The sequence below is a fragment of the Neolamprologus brichardi genome, chromosome 19, assembly GCF_056152115.1.
Source record: "Neolamprologus brichardi isolate AB-2024 chromosome 19, ASM5615211v1, whole genome shotgun sequence".
Taxonomy (NCBI): domain Eukaryota; kingdom Metazoa; phylum Chordata; class Actinopteri; order Cichliformes; family Cichlidae; genus Neolamprologus; species Neolamprologus brichardi.
In genome coordinates, this window is record NC_142122.1 from 1,969,831 (window position 1) to 1,984,208 (window position 14,378).

General features: G+C 45.1%; 1 protein-coding gene across 1 annotated transcript; it reads left to right on the forward strand.

The window, feature by feature from the left end:
* The first annotated feature begins 2,084 nt into the window (after positions 1-2,084).
* LOC102789324 (CD109 antigen-like) lies at positions 2,085-13,117 on the forward strand. Its single transcript, XM_087832895.1, has 27 exons — positions 2,085-2,104; positions 3,443-3,524; positions 3,616-3,706; positions 3,798-3,921; positions 4,001-4,110; positions 4,187-4,378; positions 4,579-4,680; positions 4,761-4,823; positions 5,088-5,258; positions 5,349-5,501; positions 6,872-6,938; positions 7,020-7,104; positions 7,181-7,298; positions 7,420-7,533; positions 7,729-7,947; positions 8,098-8,239; positions 8,617-8,793; positions 8,931-9,012; positions 9,115-9,346; positions 9,453-9,624; positions 9,728-9,918; positions 10,061-10,210; positions 10,297-10,362; positions 11,654-11,793; positions 12,219-12,375; positions 12,682-12,784; positions 12,858-13,117. Exons 3-27 carry the CDS (start codon positions 3,671-3,673, stop codon positions 13,043-13,045), a joined length of 3,354 nt encoding a protein of 1,117 aa, XP_087689021.1. The 5' UTR covers positions 2,085-2,104; positions 3,443-3,524; positions 3,616-3,670; the 3' UTR covers positions 13,046-13,117.
* The last annotated feature ends 1,261 nt before the right edge of the window (positions 13,118-14,378 follow it).

Here is a 14,378-nt window from a genome sequence, read left to right on the forward strand (position 1 = left end):
AACCCCACTGTTAGAAAAGAACGGACATGAAAATCCATTTATGGGCTTTTGGCTCAAGTCTCATCTCTTCTGTTTTGAACTGGGAGGAGCTCATGTTTGAAATCGGCTTAACCTTGGCTTTACTGCCACCTGCTGGTGAATATAAGCTTATGCATGCTTCTGTTTGCCTGCATCATGCTGCTATTCCTCAGTAAAAAAATTTAATTGCCACTTAGTGGCTACAGCACGGTCAGTGTTGCACCCATCATGTCAACTCATAATCACCGCGATGCTATTTTTACCTCGTTTTCTTTGTCCAACCTGTATTTATGTCTACAAACTTCTAAACAAGCAATTATGAAGACAAAACTCATTGTGTGAAAGCGCCTGAGATCAGCGGAGAGCGAGGGTTTCAGACAACTGTCGGATCAGTCTCATCACTTCCTCCAGAGACGCAACACCCACTGCCAGCCTGTCGTCCTTTGTTGTCATGAGATAATTAAAATGTCAAGCCTGTTTATTACAAAGCTGAATTGGGCTAATATGGCTTTGTATTCAATTAGTAGCCCACAGAGTCCTGCAATGTAGCAAAATATTTCCTAAAACAATAGATTTGATTGGTGGTTTCAAATAATATGGTCGTTTTGTGTCTAATACACATGCAGTTTTCTGTTCCTTGTGACATTTGAGATTATCTCCTTGTTATGGATACAATAACACCTCGGTGTGTCTCTCCGGGCTTTGGAAGTGGATTGGAATTGTCTCCACGGATAAATGATGCAGGTCTCTCCCCAGGCAAAGGTGTCGAGTGTGTGAACACCCCCCTGCTATGCTTTGTGTGCTGCGTGTGATATGCTTCCCAATCTTCCTTTGCGTGTGAGAGCAGCCCCCTGGGGCCCTGGCAGGAGGACAGGAGGAGGAGCTTGGCCACTCAGGTACAGGTGAAGCGTTTGCTGTCGGAAGCAAACATTCGAAGCGTGACTGTGAACATGAACGCGATCCGGACCCTAGCTGTTTGTTTGAAAGTTCTGAGTTTTGCCGTTTCTGGTCGGACGCAGAATTCATCCGGGTAAGTGGTGGAATTTGGTATGAAGGGAGTCGCATTCGTTTCCTGAACGAGAACGCCTGCATTCGTGAATGAGTTGATGGCGCACAACCACCGTTCATCAGTAACACACCTTTCTTTCCTCTATGCCAGTGCTACGTTGTATCTGATCTCAGCTCCAGAGGTGGTGCACGCTGGCACGCCGACTCCTCTGGCCGTCACCGTGTTTGGAGACTTCCCGGGCACAGTGACGGCTGAACTGGGACGTGGAAGCACCAAAGTGTCGTTGACCGATGACTTCCAAGAAGGTGATGTGCAGTTACAAGCCGACTCAAGCTTGAATTAGTTTCTTTTAACTTTCGGGAGGGTTAAAAGGTCATTCTGTTTTAAAGGTTTGACGAGAGTCCTCACGCTTCCTCCTGTAAGTATAGTTTTTATTTCTTCTCACGGCAGTCGAGGGAAGAACAAAGTCTTTCCGACTGGGATCACAGTTACACTTATGTCATCGCTCCAGATTCCTGACTCCTTAACCCAGAATTCCCTCTTAAACCTGACGGTGCGGGGCTACAAAGGAAACAGTGTCATTTTCACCAACACCACCACCCTAACCTTCAGTCCCAGGAATGTGTCCACCTTCATCCAAACTGACCGATCCCGCTACCATCCAGGGGACACAGTCAAAGCCAGAGCCATGTGTGTTCAGCTGGATAACCATCCATACAAGGACAGCATGGATCTCTCTGTGCGGGTGCGTCTCTATTGTCTGTGTGAAAGAACAACGCCAGAGGAACTCTGGGACCTTGACTGATATTCCTTTCTTACATGCAGGATCCCAGTGGGAATATCGTAGACAGGTGGGAGTCCACGGCCAATCTGGGAATCGTGTTACGAGAATTCCCTTTGTCCCAGACGGCTGCTCTTGGACGCTGGGTGATCGCAGCTACTGTGAATGTAGGGTTGTTGTTGTTTTCCCCTCTGCACGCTGTGATGGAATAAGAAGGAATATCTTCTCATCCGAGCTTCCCTCTTCTTACATGCAGGGTGTGACTGACGAGAAGCCGTTTGTTGTGGAGCTTCATGGTAACGTGCATATCGATTTATTCCAGTTTACTCGTGATGGTTTATGTTCAATCGGTCAGTTTGAGGATGGTAAAATGGTAAATGGCCTGTATTTGTATAGCGCTTTTATACAAAGGATAGACGGCACTGGTTGACCTGAACAACATCAGTGGTTCAGAGTGAATCATTCTGACAACAGCTGGATGGATTCTATGGAGCCCCACAGGGGACATGGGAGAAAAAAAAATTAAGACAGACTTTTGCGAGATCTCGCAAAACCAACTCGGGATCTCGCAAAACTAACTCGGGATCTCGCAAAAGTTGAATTCCAACAATGGCGGCAGCTACTTAGTTGTAATATTACGCTTTCTGGGTCACAAAATACACTTTTAAGATATTTGAATGTAGTTGTGTAAACGTCAGATACCTGCTCGGTTTACAAGACATCACATATTTGCAAAAGTGCTCCGACGTTTTCGGAGATCTGACACCCACTAGCTCGAAGCTAACGGGAAGTCGAGACCTACTACAGCCGGGAGGAACACCGCTTTCCCGGCACATCGTGCCTCGACCTCCCGGTCGGCTTCGAACTGGTGGCCTCCGAAGAATGCGGCTAAAACTTTTGCGAGATCTCGCAAAAGTTTTAGGACTTAATTTAGTAAGTAATAATTAAGTCCTAAGTAATAGGACTTAATTTTTTTTGCGAGAAAATTAAGTCCGTCTTAATTTTTTTTTCTCCCATGTCCCCCGCGGGGCTCCGTAGGATTCCTATTACATTTAATGCCTTATCTAAATCCTTTTGCGATGCCTTGACTTTCCCTCTAAAATAGGAATGTCAAACTCATTTTGCATTGTGAGCCACCAACAGCTCGCTGTGACCTGAAGTGGTCGGACCAGTGAAACTCTTTCTGTCGGTGTCGCTGCACATTTGATCCCTGAAATATTTCGATATAGGAAAAATAGACATGCAGTTTCAACTACATGCTGCTGCAGTAAATGAAGGAATTCTGTCAGCCTGATTCTTTGGGCTTAAATTAATGCCCTCTTTCAGATTTTCCATCCTGTCGGGTCAACTGTAGTCTTTGACGGGCCGATTCTGGCCCCCAGGCTTTATATTTGACACCCCTGCTGCAGAATCACCACGTTTTCTAAATGACTTAAAGTCACAGTTCCCAAATGGGAACGTCTGTTCCCTTTGGCGATCTTCCTGTCACGCCACTCGCTGACATTTTTGTTTTGACGGATCTTCTTGTAAATCAGCTTGTAATTTTCCCAGTGTCCACTTCTGCAGTGCTTTGTTCTTGGTATCGAAACTAGGATTAAACTGAGATCTACCAAAATGACCATCCTGTCTCACAGAGCGCCCGCACTTTGACGTTCTGATCAAGACGCCGTCGCACATCCTTGCTGGAGACGACGTCTCAGGATCAGTGAGAGCACTGTGAGCTCATCTGGATCATTTCAGCCAATATCATATTTTCATACATATAAGTGAAGCAAGTGAAGCAGTATTAGTGTGTTTTTCCATGTAGGTATCCCGGTGGACGACCCTTAGGTGGAACATTAGTTGTTTCTCTGGAGTCTGCAATGAGCAACACGACCTCTGCTATGCAAACTAAAGAGGTGAAGCTCTTCGTGTCCCCGTTTCTTCAGTTTTTCATCGTCTTTAATCATAAAGTGAAACAGGAATAGAAACTATAAGCTTCTCTTTCAGTTCTACGGATCAACACGGTTTTTCTTCAGCAACGATCAACTCCAGGCTCTGCACACCTCATCAGTTAGCAGTGACGGTCGTCCCACTGTGCACATTACCGTCTCCGTTAACGACAGCACCACAGGTACGACGCGTTTTAATAAACCAGCGTTGCTGCAAGTATAACTTTAACTTCACCAAACAACATAATATTCTTTGTTAAGGGTTTAAAGTGAACAAAACCGTGAAAGTCCACCTGATGCAGAACGTATTCCAGCTCACATTCCACCATTTTCCACCCACGCTAAAGCCGTCGTTACACTTCTCTACTAACGTGAGTTATTATTATTATCATAACTCACGTGCCAGAGCCTTTTGGACACAGTATTAGTGCCTCCTCTGTTTCACAGCTCAGGATCTCAAGATACGACAGGAAGCCGCTCAGCTCGGTGGATCTAAAGCACTCTGCTGTGGTTCAAATCAATCAGATAACGTCTGTGAAAAACGCAGAACCCACAGCTCTCATACTTCCTGTGTCTGAGGACGGGGACGTCCGCATCAGGTTTAAATTACAGGCTCAAGTTGTGACGCTCTTTATTCAGGTCAGTGATGTAATTCTCCAACACGCAAAGCTGGACTTTTTCAGAGTTTCAGTAGCGTAAAGATGACATTAAATTTAAGAGAAACGACTTAAATTAAAAACACGACCTCTGATGTTTTCAGAAGAACAAAGAAAGATGGAGAACATCAGTTTATAAGTGCACATTTTCTTTATCTTACTGCTGTAAATACTGATTTTTAGGCCAGATTTCAGTCCAGTGAGGAGACTCTGAAGGTTTCCAACAACTTCTCCTCTCCGAGCGACTCGTATGTTCAGATCGCCCCCGGCAACACATCTGCACAGGTATTATATACAAAGTTAATATTTTTAATATATCACAGCTGCATGTATCCAAAATGTAACTATATTTATTTAACTTTCAGATTGGATTGCCTCTGCAGATAAATGTAGAGAGCACCTTTAACCTGACCAAGCTTCACTTTGTGGTATGTTGGGTTAAATACAGTGTGTGCATTTTATTTTCTGCATCTTTTCTGCATTAAGGACAAAATGCAACATATTGTAAAGTAAAATTAATCTTACAGTGGCCAGCATGTAAGTGTCATTTCTGTGGCTTTGTTGTGTTGCACACAATTGCTCATTAATGCAGAGTACTATGTGTGTGTTTAAACACCGTTATGGGAAGTTGTGCGCCTCTCCGTGACACTTCTTCAACCCAACAATGATTTAGTGATGTATGTATTTTGTAGGTGAGCTCTAAAGGTCAGGTGGTAGCTGCTGGGACCCGAAACTCCTCGTCCTTCTCTCTGACCCCTGCGCTGTCCTGGGCCCCTGCGGCCTGCGTCACCGTTTACTGCATCCTGTCTGACGGCGAGATTATCAGCGACGCGGCACAAATATCCATCAGTCAAGACAGCTATGTACAGGATCTCGTTTTATTATATTGCTCTAATGAATTCCCAACTGTAATCCTCTTCATCCTGCGCCGTACTCTGTTCGTGCTCCCTCAGGTGTCATTGAACTGGAGCAGTGAAAGGGCCCAGCCAGGCGAGCAGGTATCGCTGACTGTGACCGGTCTTGAATCCAGGTCTCAGCTGGCAGTCACGGTAATGGGGACACGCGATGACGCCCTGCAGCCTGATCTGACCTTTAAAGAGGAAGGGGTATGACCGCAGTAACCATGCTTCCTGCTGTATAAATGCTGATTATGTCTGCAGACAAAAGCTTAAAATTCATCTGTAAAACACGAGCTCCTGCGAACCTTCGTCAGAAAGTCACCTGTTTAAGATGCCGCAGGATTTCCTTCATTTGTTCTCCCAGTCACCCCAGTCCCCCGGCACACTGTTCCCAGTTAGATGCTGCATGGAAATTGGAAAAGTGATCACTAAACCGGCTCGTCCAGATATAACGTATCTGTCTGCTTTGTTAGGAGGTGACTCCTGTTTCTAAGAGCTGGTAACCTTAGTGCTCTGGATTCAGGACCTGAGGCTTATGGATCGCTGCAATAGAGGAAACAAAGCGTCACCTTCTCTCACCTCCAAAGCCCTGACAGCCTGTAGAGTGTGTGTGTGTGTGTGTGTGTGTGTGTGTGTGTGTGTGTGTGTGTGTGTGTGTGTGTGTGTGTGTGTGTGTGTGTGTGTGGTAGAATAGATCATTTGCGACTGAGGGGATCAACTGCGATCCCCTCAGATTTCTATAAAGACGCTTTGGCTACGTTCACACTGCAGACGAAAGCGCATCAAATCCGACTTTTCTGACCCTATGCGACCCATATCCGATCATGGTTTGACAGTGTGAACGGCACAAATCCGATATTTTCAAATCCGATCTGGGTCACTTTCGTATGTGGTACTGAATCCGATACATATCCGATGTTTTAGAAAGCGACTGCTGTTTGATGGTCACGTCGCATTAAATCCGTCTTTTACGTCACTGACACAAGACAGACGCTGATTATCAGCGTGGGAGAAGACATCGCGAACACTTCCTGGCCATCCAGTGAAACTGTTGGGAAGACAACGTTGGAGAAACGTGAACATTTTATTTGTTCTGTATAATCTGCAGATTCTGACAGAAATCTGCAACTATCCTTTGAAGCTCCGCTCCTCTAAAACAGCAATAAGGATCATTATTAGGTTATTTACATTATTATGTAAATAACAAAATAACTTAAAGCAAAAAGTGGGAAACGTAAAGTCCGAAGTCTTTATATTAAGGCCATCAGTCAAACAATACTGTTGCTCTGGGTCTAAACAGAGCGCGTCGTGTGTGGCGTCTTCTTTTGGCCGCTTTGAGCGTTCACACTAGAGCGCGTTTGCTGTCGCATTTTATTTGTAGTGTGAACGAGCAGACAAAAAATCGGATTTGATCAAAAAATTGGAATTGAGCATCAAGACCTGCAGAGTGAACGTAGCCTTAGACTTTACATCACACTGACTTCTAACTCATGTGCTGATCTGACAACGATCCATCTAAAAACTTTCTCACCCAAACAGATTCACTGTTACCCCTTTTTCCTCTTCCTGTCCCACAGGACCGTGCTCTTAACATCCTGACCAATACGAGATCATACAGGAAAAACCAGCCTGGACCTAAAAATGGTAAAATTGCTGTTTTTTTTGTTATGATCCTGACTTGACTTTGCATCTTCAGTGCTATAAATACGATCTCATGGCTTTCAGAAGGACATGCCCCAGATGTGCACAAGGACTGGCACCACTGGATGGACGGTGCTGAAGCTTTGCTGTGGTTGGACACTAATGTTAGGTAAGGGCTGAGAGGGGACGGTGACTCATCTGATCCTTAAGTTCACTGAATATTGCTGCTTTTTCCTGTCTCTCAGCAATCGGACTTGGACAAGTGAGAAAATACTCGTTCCAGATGGCATTACTGCTATGGGAGCTTTAGCACTGGTGATGTCGGAGAACCTGGGCTTGGGCTTCACTCCTGTGCTGCAAAAGGTAACAAAACACTCTTCACATTTCTGGTATTCGTGTTTCCTTCTTTACGAACGAGGAGTTTTACGAGCTGAGTTATCTTCCCCGACCTTCTTAATAACTCTCTCTGTTGTTTCATCGACAGCTGACTGTCTCCAAAGATTTTTCCTTGTCTCTGGGCGCCCCGTCACTCCTCATCAGAGGAGAGGAGATTGTGTTGGAAGTGAAGATCATCAACCATTTGGAGCAGGAGATGGATGTATGTAGGACGCACTTTGTGGTACATTGTAGCTGAATAAAGCAGAGTTTGGTAAAGAATCTGACATCTATCGACACAGATCCGAGTCGCTCCCCGTTGCATGAATTATTGCTCACTTCCATCATTTTTGAGCGGCATATTTTCCCTGTTTTTAAAGATTGCGCTTTGCTGTCATACATTTCTCTGCATATGTAGGTCATCGTGCTGCTAGCACAGAGCAAGTCCTTTGAGTTTGTTCTGACACACCGAAAAGATGCGTCTGTTATCAACGCTCAGAAAGTCACCGTGGAGAGTCACGGCTCTGTTTCCGCTCTGTTCCCTGCGAGGCCTTTGGCTCTGGGTGAGGTGGAGATATCTGTGGATGCCGTGTCTGCAGAGGCCTCAGACAGTCTTGTTTGGAGAGTGATGGTGAAGGTACGATAAAGCAGCGTAGGACGGTGCCTGCAACATGATGTCGCTACAAGATGTGCTTTTGAACGTATTTAGAATGGTACAACAAATACAACGTGCTATGTGGCACAGTTTTTCCTATCATAACACTGAAATGCTTCCATGTTCCTGAAGCCTGAGGGAGTTGAGCAGCACTTCTCTCAGACGCTGTTCCTGGAGATGGAACCGGAGAAACGGAACAAATCCACAGCCCTCTCCTTCTCCTTCCCCCCAAATGTGGTGCCCGGCAGTCAGAGGGCCCGTGTGGTGCTGGCTGGTAAGTCTGCCGTTTGTCCTCTTACTGTTCGTGCATGCAGTTTGTTTACTTTGAGTCATTTAGGCGTGCATCGTAGCAGAAAAGCAAGCGTCGGGATTTTCCTCAGCTATAGATTTCAGGTTCGGCGCTTGTCTTGATAGTCAGCTGCAGGATAAACGTTTCCTCTTGCAGAAGTGCGGCTTCCTGCTCAGTGAGGCTTCTGTAACGTGTCATTTAAGCCACTTCCCCGACTTTCAAGGTGCCCATTTAAAAAAATACCCCATTCAAAAGTTATTTGAACACTCGTCTGGTCTCACCTTCCAGCTCAAATTGCTCAAAAACAAACATGTTGTTCATCCGTTAAATCTTTCCATCGTCTATCCTGCTGCTTCTCGCAGGCGACATCCTGGCTTTGTCCATCAACAGCTTGGGTTCACTGGTTCAGCTGCCGCTTGGATGCGGGGAACAGAACATGATCCACTTTGCTCCAAGTGTATATGTTATCCAGTACCTGGACACTACAAACCAGGATGACCAAGAGCTCAGGAGCAAGGCTCAAGCTTACATGATGAAAGGTTAGATGGACCTTGGTCACTCATAAAGATCACTGACCTGGAGAACTAGTTATCACAATATATAAGAACGTCTTCTGAGTGTTAAATTTGAGCCCATTAAGGCGTTTGTCACAAGCCTTTTTGCTTTTTGCTGTAAGGTTATCAGAAACAGTTGTCCTACCAGAGAGAAGACGGTTCCTTCAGTGCTTTTGGAAACAGCGACACCTCTGGCAGCACGTGGTAAGTTCACCCGTGTGGTCTATTTTCATAAATGTTTTCTCTAAAATCGCAATTTTGCTGATGCTCCTCCTTCTCTCGCCTCTCTTCTTTCTCTGGATCCAGGCTGACGGCCTTTGTGCTGCGCTGCTTCCTCCAGGCTCAGCCCTACGTGAAGATACACCAGAGCGTCCTGGACAGGGCCGTGTCTTGGCTCTTAAAACGCCAAGGCCCCCAAGGAGAGTTCAGTGAGGCGGGCAGACTGATCCACACCGAGATGCAGGGAGGGCTGGATAAGGGCCCGGTGGCGTTGACGGCTTATGTCCTGATTGCACTGTTGCAGAATGAAATCTACAAAGTGAGTTAAGGCAGAAATCTATTTTTAAGCTTTCTAGAAGCTGATATTTAAATGGACAGGATGTCTGCGGATGCTAAAAATACTGTATTGGTTTCTCTGTATGAAGGAGACGCACGAAGCCAGTGTGTCTCTGGCCAGAAAGTACCTGGAGGACAAAGTGTCCAGTGAAGTGATCAGCAACTACAGCCTGTGTCTGACGGCTTACGCGTTAGCTTTGGTCAACAGTCCCGTCTCTTTCACCGCACTGACTCAACTCAGCAAGCGAGCGGACTACATCAGTGACTCAGCCTTTTTCTATCTGAAGCTTTTATAAAAACATCCCATCCTTTACTTACCGACTTATACAGCGGCCGTGTCAGTTACTCTGTGGTTTTCTCTTAGATGGAGTGATGATGTGGAGCTCGTCTGCAGGCCTGAGGTCACGTGACCAGAAGCTGCCCTCGGCACAGATCGAGATGTCCTCGTATGTGCTGCTAGCTCACATCAACCGTGGCTCACTCTTTGATGGCATTACACAAATGAAGTGGTTAAGCACACAGAGAAACCATCTAGGAGGCTACGGATCAACACAGGTGAGACAAACCTCTTTTCCTCTTACTGATTCTCACCTGTGTACAGATATATAGCATATTTCCGCCATGGATTCTCACAAATATTCCCACATTCTGCCCCTAAAGTCGATATTTATCCACGATTTTCTCTTTCCTTCCTCAGGACACAGTAGTAGCTCTCCAGGCGCTGGCTTCCTACGCAGCGTTCAGCGGCGCCAACGCCATCAACCTCATGGTCAGCGTGTCTTCTCCAGAATCTTCATCGCTGTTTCGAATCAACTCCACCAACTATCGAACATATCAAAGCCAAGAGGTGCATCCATTACCTGGCGTTAGATGGTCAATATGTACAGTAACTGATATTTATTTAATCTCCAATTTTCATGTCATGTTTCTCAGATTCCTGCTGAAAACAATCTGCATCTAAAAATAGACATGGAAGGCAGAGGCTTTGCCACGTTTCAGGTGCGTTTGTGCGGCTTCTCTGTTTCTGTGGACCGCCGTGGTTCCGTTTCAGGAATTATTTGTAAGGTGCAGATTTGATGAGAAACTGGAAGTCGCCCTTACACATCAGGAATGTTTCCTCCATCGTGTTGAGCTCGACAGATGGTTTAATCACCAGCGTGTGAGCAGCATAAACTGCAGCAGCAGCTGTGCAGCTTCTCTTAGCACAACGTTGTGCATCATAAATGCTAAATAAATGAAAATGCTGCATCATAATGCATCCCAAGCAATTAACATCAGACAGCATCCGTCTGCACTGCAGATAAAATCGCTGAGAGGAGAACTGAGGTGAAAGGTTAATCTCTCCGTTGTGCTGTTAGTTTTTGCATGAGACTTGTTTTTTCTTTTAAATGTATTAGGGATGCACCGATACCGATACTGGTATCGGGTATCGGGGCCGATACTGTAAAATGTGTGTGTACTCATACTCGTAAAAGTTAACCGATACCATGAACCGATACCAACTTATTTCATTAATCAGAGGGTGGCTTGTCATTTCTGTTGTAGTTTGTTAGATTGGCCACTAGGGGGACATCCCGCGCTAAACAGGCACAGGGTTAGGCGAGTGAGACTGGCAGCTCCAGATAAAAAAGAGAAACTGGAGGCTGCTGTAGCTAGGCTAAACAAAATGTCAGCAGTGTGGAACAGCCAACTTTAACTCAGGTTTTGGAAAAGCGATGAAAAATGTCAAGAGAAAATCCACGGGCAGTTAAAATAACAGAGGCTCTGACTCAATTTATCGCTCTGGATGACCAGCCAATGCCGGGCGTGGAAAACATAGGATTGCACCGTCTTCTCAGCATACTCGAGCTGTGATATGAAATTCCCAACCGCCCACACATCAGGGAGATAATGATGCCAAAACTTTCTGAAGAGGTAAAGACAAGCAGTGTGTGCGCGATGTCAGTCCTTGGTTTAACGGCGCAGTGGACTGATGATCCACGGGCAGATGAGGAGTTCGTCAATGCCAAATACTTTCGTTATTTTGTTTGATTGTTTACAATATGGACACTCTGCAACAATTTAAACATTTATTTTATTCGCAAACCTAATTTGTATTTATTTTATTCCAAACAGAAGTGTTTATTTATTATTCTGAAGTATCGGTTTTTGTACTCTGTATCGGCAAGTACTCAGATCCAAGTATCGGTATCGTATCGGTTTGAGAAAATTGGTATCGTTGCATCCCTAAACTGTATATTTCAGCTTTTAATCGATAATCAAACATTTGTAACTGTTTCCATGACTACAGCTGAACGTCTTTTACCACTTGGAGAGGGAAACTTTTGCAGAGAACCACCAGCAAGCTGCGGACGAGGAAGCTTTCTCATTACGCATCGATGCTGCTGATGGCAGCGACCGCAATCGCGTGACGTTGTCTGTATGCACGAGGTGAGCGGTTCACACATGGACAGTACGTTTCAATGTACTTTCATTGTTTATCTTTATTTGGTTAAGCCAGGCTGAAAGGATGGATTAGACATGAATAGATCAGAGGGACAGATCGGATTTTGCTCTTCTGAGGTAAAGTCAGAAAGGCACAGCTGAGATGGTTTGGACACGTGCAGAGGGTTAGTGTGACGGGGAGGATGCTGGGACAGGGGGAGATGGAGGCCGATGACCTGCTGTGGCCCCCCCCTACAGGGAGGTAAAAGAAGATGATTTATCCAAGGAGCTTGAAAACAAAAGCAACTCAAGTTTCTTGAAGAAACATCCGTTACTATGAGCTGGATGACTGAGAACCTACGCAGACAAAACAATTTATCATCATTTGGTTACTATGCATGTTAAACACTCTGAAAATTTGTCCTCTCCAGATTAAAGGACAGTCAGCCGATACCTCACACAGGTATGGTTATACTGGATGTAGGCCTGCTCAGCGGGTTCACACTCTCTCCTGAGGCTGCTGTCCAATCAGCTGTTATCAGGAAGGTGGAGACGGCACCTGAGAAAGTCATCCTGTACCTGGATTCAGTAAGTGTTTGAAGCAGCCCAACAGGAATCAGCGTGAAGCTTTAAAACCTGCTCTATGCGTATTATTTGGGTGTGATATTAACCCTTTGTCAGGTCAGCGGCACCAACACGCCCGCGTTAAAATTCAAAAAGTAGGGAAGCAGTTTCTGTTACTCTGGAGCAGCAAACATGTTTTGTTTCTTCAAACATTTGCCCTGCAATGCTTCCCCAGCACTGGTTTCCTACATTACATGATGCATGTTGATAAAATAGCAGGAATCCGATTACATCGCGTGCGCAGTGACGTTATTCTGGTGTCTTTTGCAGCTCAACAAGTCAGAGGTTTGTATCAACCTTCCCCTCGTCAGAAACTACAAAGTGGCCCGCGTGCACGACGCTGTGGCACGCGTTTACGACTACTACGAGCCAAGTGAGTACGACTGTGAATAGTGTCGTTTTTAAAAATATATATATCATGTGAATGATCATATTTTTAATTTCAGCGAGAAACGCGATGAGCACGTACAATTCACGAGGTCTGCCCGGCATGGACTCCTGCTTCTTCTGTGGTGCAAACTGTGATCTCTGCAGGCCTGGAATCACCATCACCATGTCCGCTCAGTCGATGGCTGCCTACAGCTTCAGCTGCCTGCTTCTCGGACTCACTGTTTTTCTTGTTTTAGTCTGTTAGATCAGCGGTCCCCAGGCCTCGGACCGGTCTGTGAGTCGTTTGGTACAGAGCCGTGAGAGTTGAGGCTCAGGTGTGAAATGTATAGTTTTAAGGGTTTTTATCAGTTTTCAGCGTTATTTTGTTATCGTTTTTATCGTTAACTCAGTTTTCCTGGGTCTTTTCACGTGTGTTATGAATAAATCTTCTTTTTTTTGGTACCGGTGTTCTGGGAATCCATCCTACCTGGCAAACCATCCTACCCGTTGTTTCTGCGCATGCGCACAACACAAAATTCAGTGGCAAATCATCCTACCTTTGTTAATCTGAGCTAGAAGCGTACTTTAACAGCTAAAATTCAGTGGCAAATCATCCTACCTTGGTTAATAACAGCTACACACATACTCTGACGGGTAAAATTAAGTGCCAAACCATGCTACCTTTGTGAATGTTACCTACAAACATACTTTAACGGGTAAAATGAAGTGGAAAACCATCCTGGCTGTATGCATATGAGCTACAAGCACACTCTGATGGGCAAAGTTAAGTGACAAACCGTCATACCTACTTAAATTGGTGCTGGAATTAGTCTGTGACAGCAGAAATGTGCATAAACTACTTACGGTAGGACGTTTTGCCAAAGTAGGACGGTTTGTCAGAACACCGGTACTAGTTTTATTTTGTTGTATTTATCCGCGACACCTTAAAGGCCGGTCCATGAAAATATTGTCGGGCATAAACCGGTCCGTGGCGCAAAAATATTGGAGACCGCTGGGTTAGATGGACTTGGACGCACACATTCATATGCACTGGATATATATGTGTCTTTTATACAAAACTCATGTTTGGCTTGTTCTATCCAGTGGACTGTTCCTTTGTGTAGTGCTCTCTACTGTTTATGTCTTCTTTTTTGTAAAGATGTGAATATGAAATGACTGGTTGTTACATTTCTTTTTATCTAACACATACCATCTAAAACAGACACGCTTCTTTAAAGCTACTATGATTCCATAAATTGAGAAAAATGAACCATTAAATGAAGGAGTGCAGCCGATGGTAGCAAACAGAAAAATTAAGGTGATGTTTTCCCTCATTTGCACACGTGCCCTGTTGTGTGTCTGTTAGCAGGAGATGCAGATGCACTGAGCTGCCCAGAGTCATATAAATGCTAAAAAGGATTATTGTACAGCTCTGCAGACTTGCAGCAAGTGTCTGACTTGTAGCTTTAATGTTTTTAATCCCTGTTGGTATTCAGTTGAATAACCTGCTGGAGTGAAGCAGCGCTCGCCTCACTGAGTTTGCAGGTACACTGAAACAGGAAGTAACCAGGTTTGACGTTACTGATGGTATCATTAAA

What these genes read in the sequence shown, in the direction of transcription:
- LOC102789324 (XM_087832895.1), top strand. Translation starts at nt 3,671, where the DNA reads ATGAGCAACACGACCTCTGCTATGCAAACTAAAGAG. An exon ending in GACACCTCTGGCAGCACGTG is followed by an intron (nt 9,013 to 9,114) that starts GTAAGTTCACCC and finishes CTCTGGATCCAG; the next exon opens with GCTGACGGCCTTTGTGCTGC. An exon ending in CAAGCGAGCGGACTACATCA is followed by an intron (nt 9,625 to 9,727) that starts GTGACTCAGCCT and finishes GTTTTCTCTTAG; the next exon opens with ATGGAGTGATGATGTGGAGC.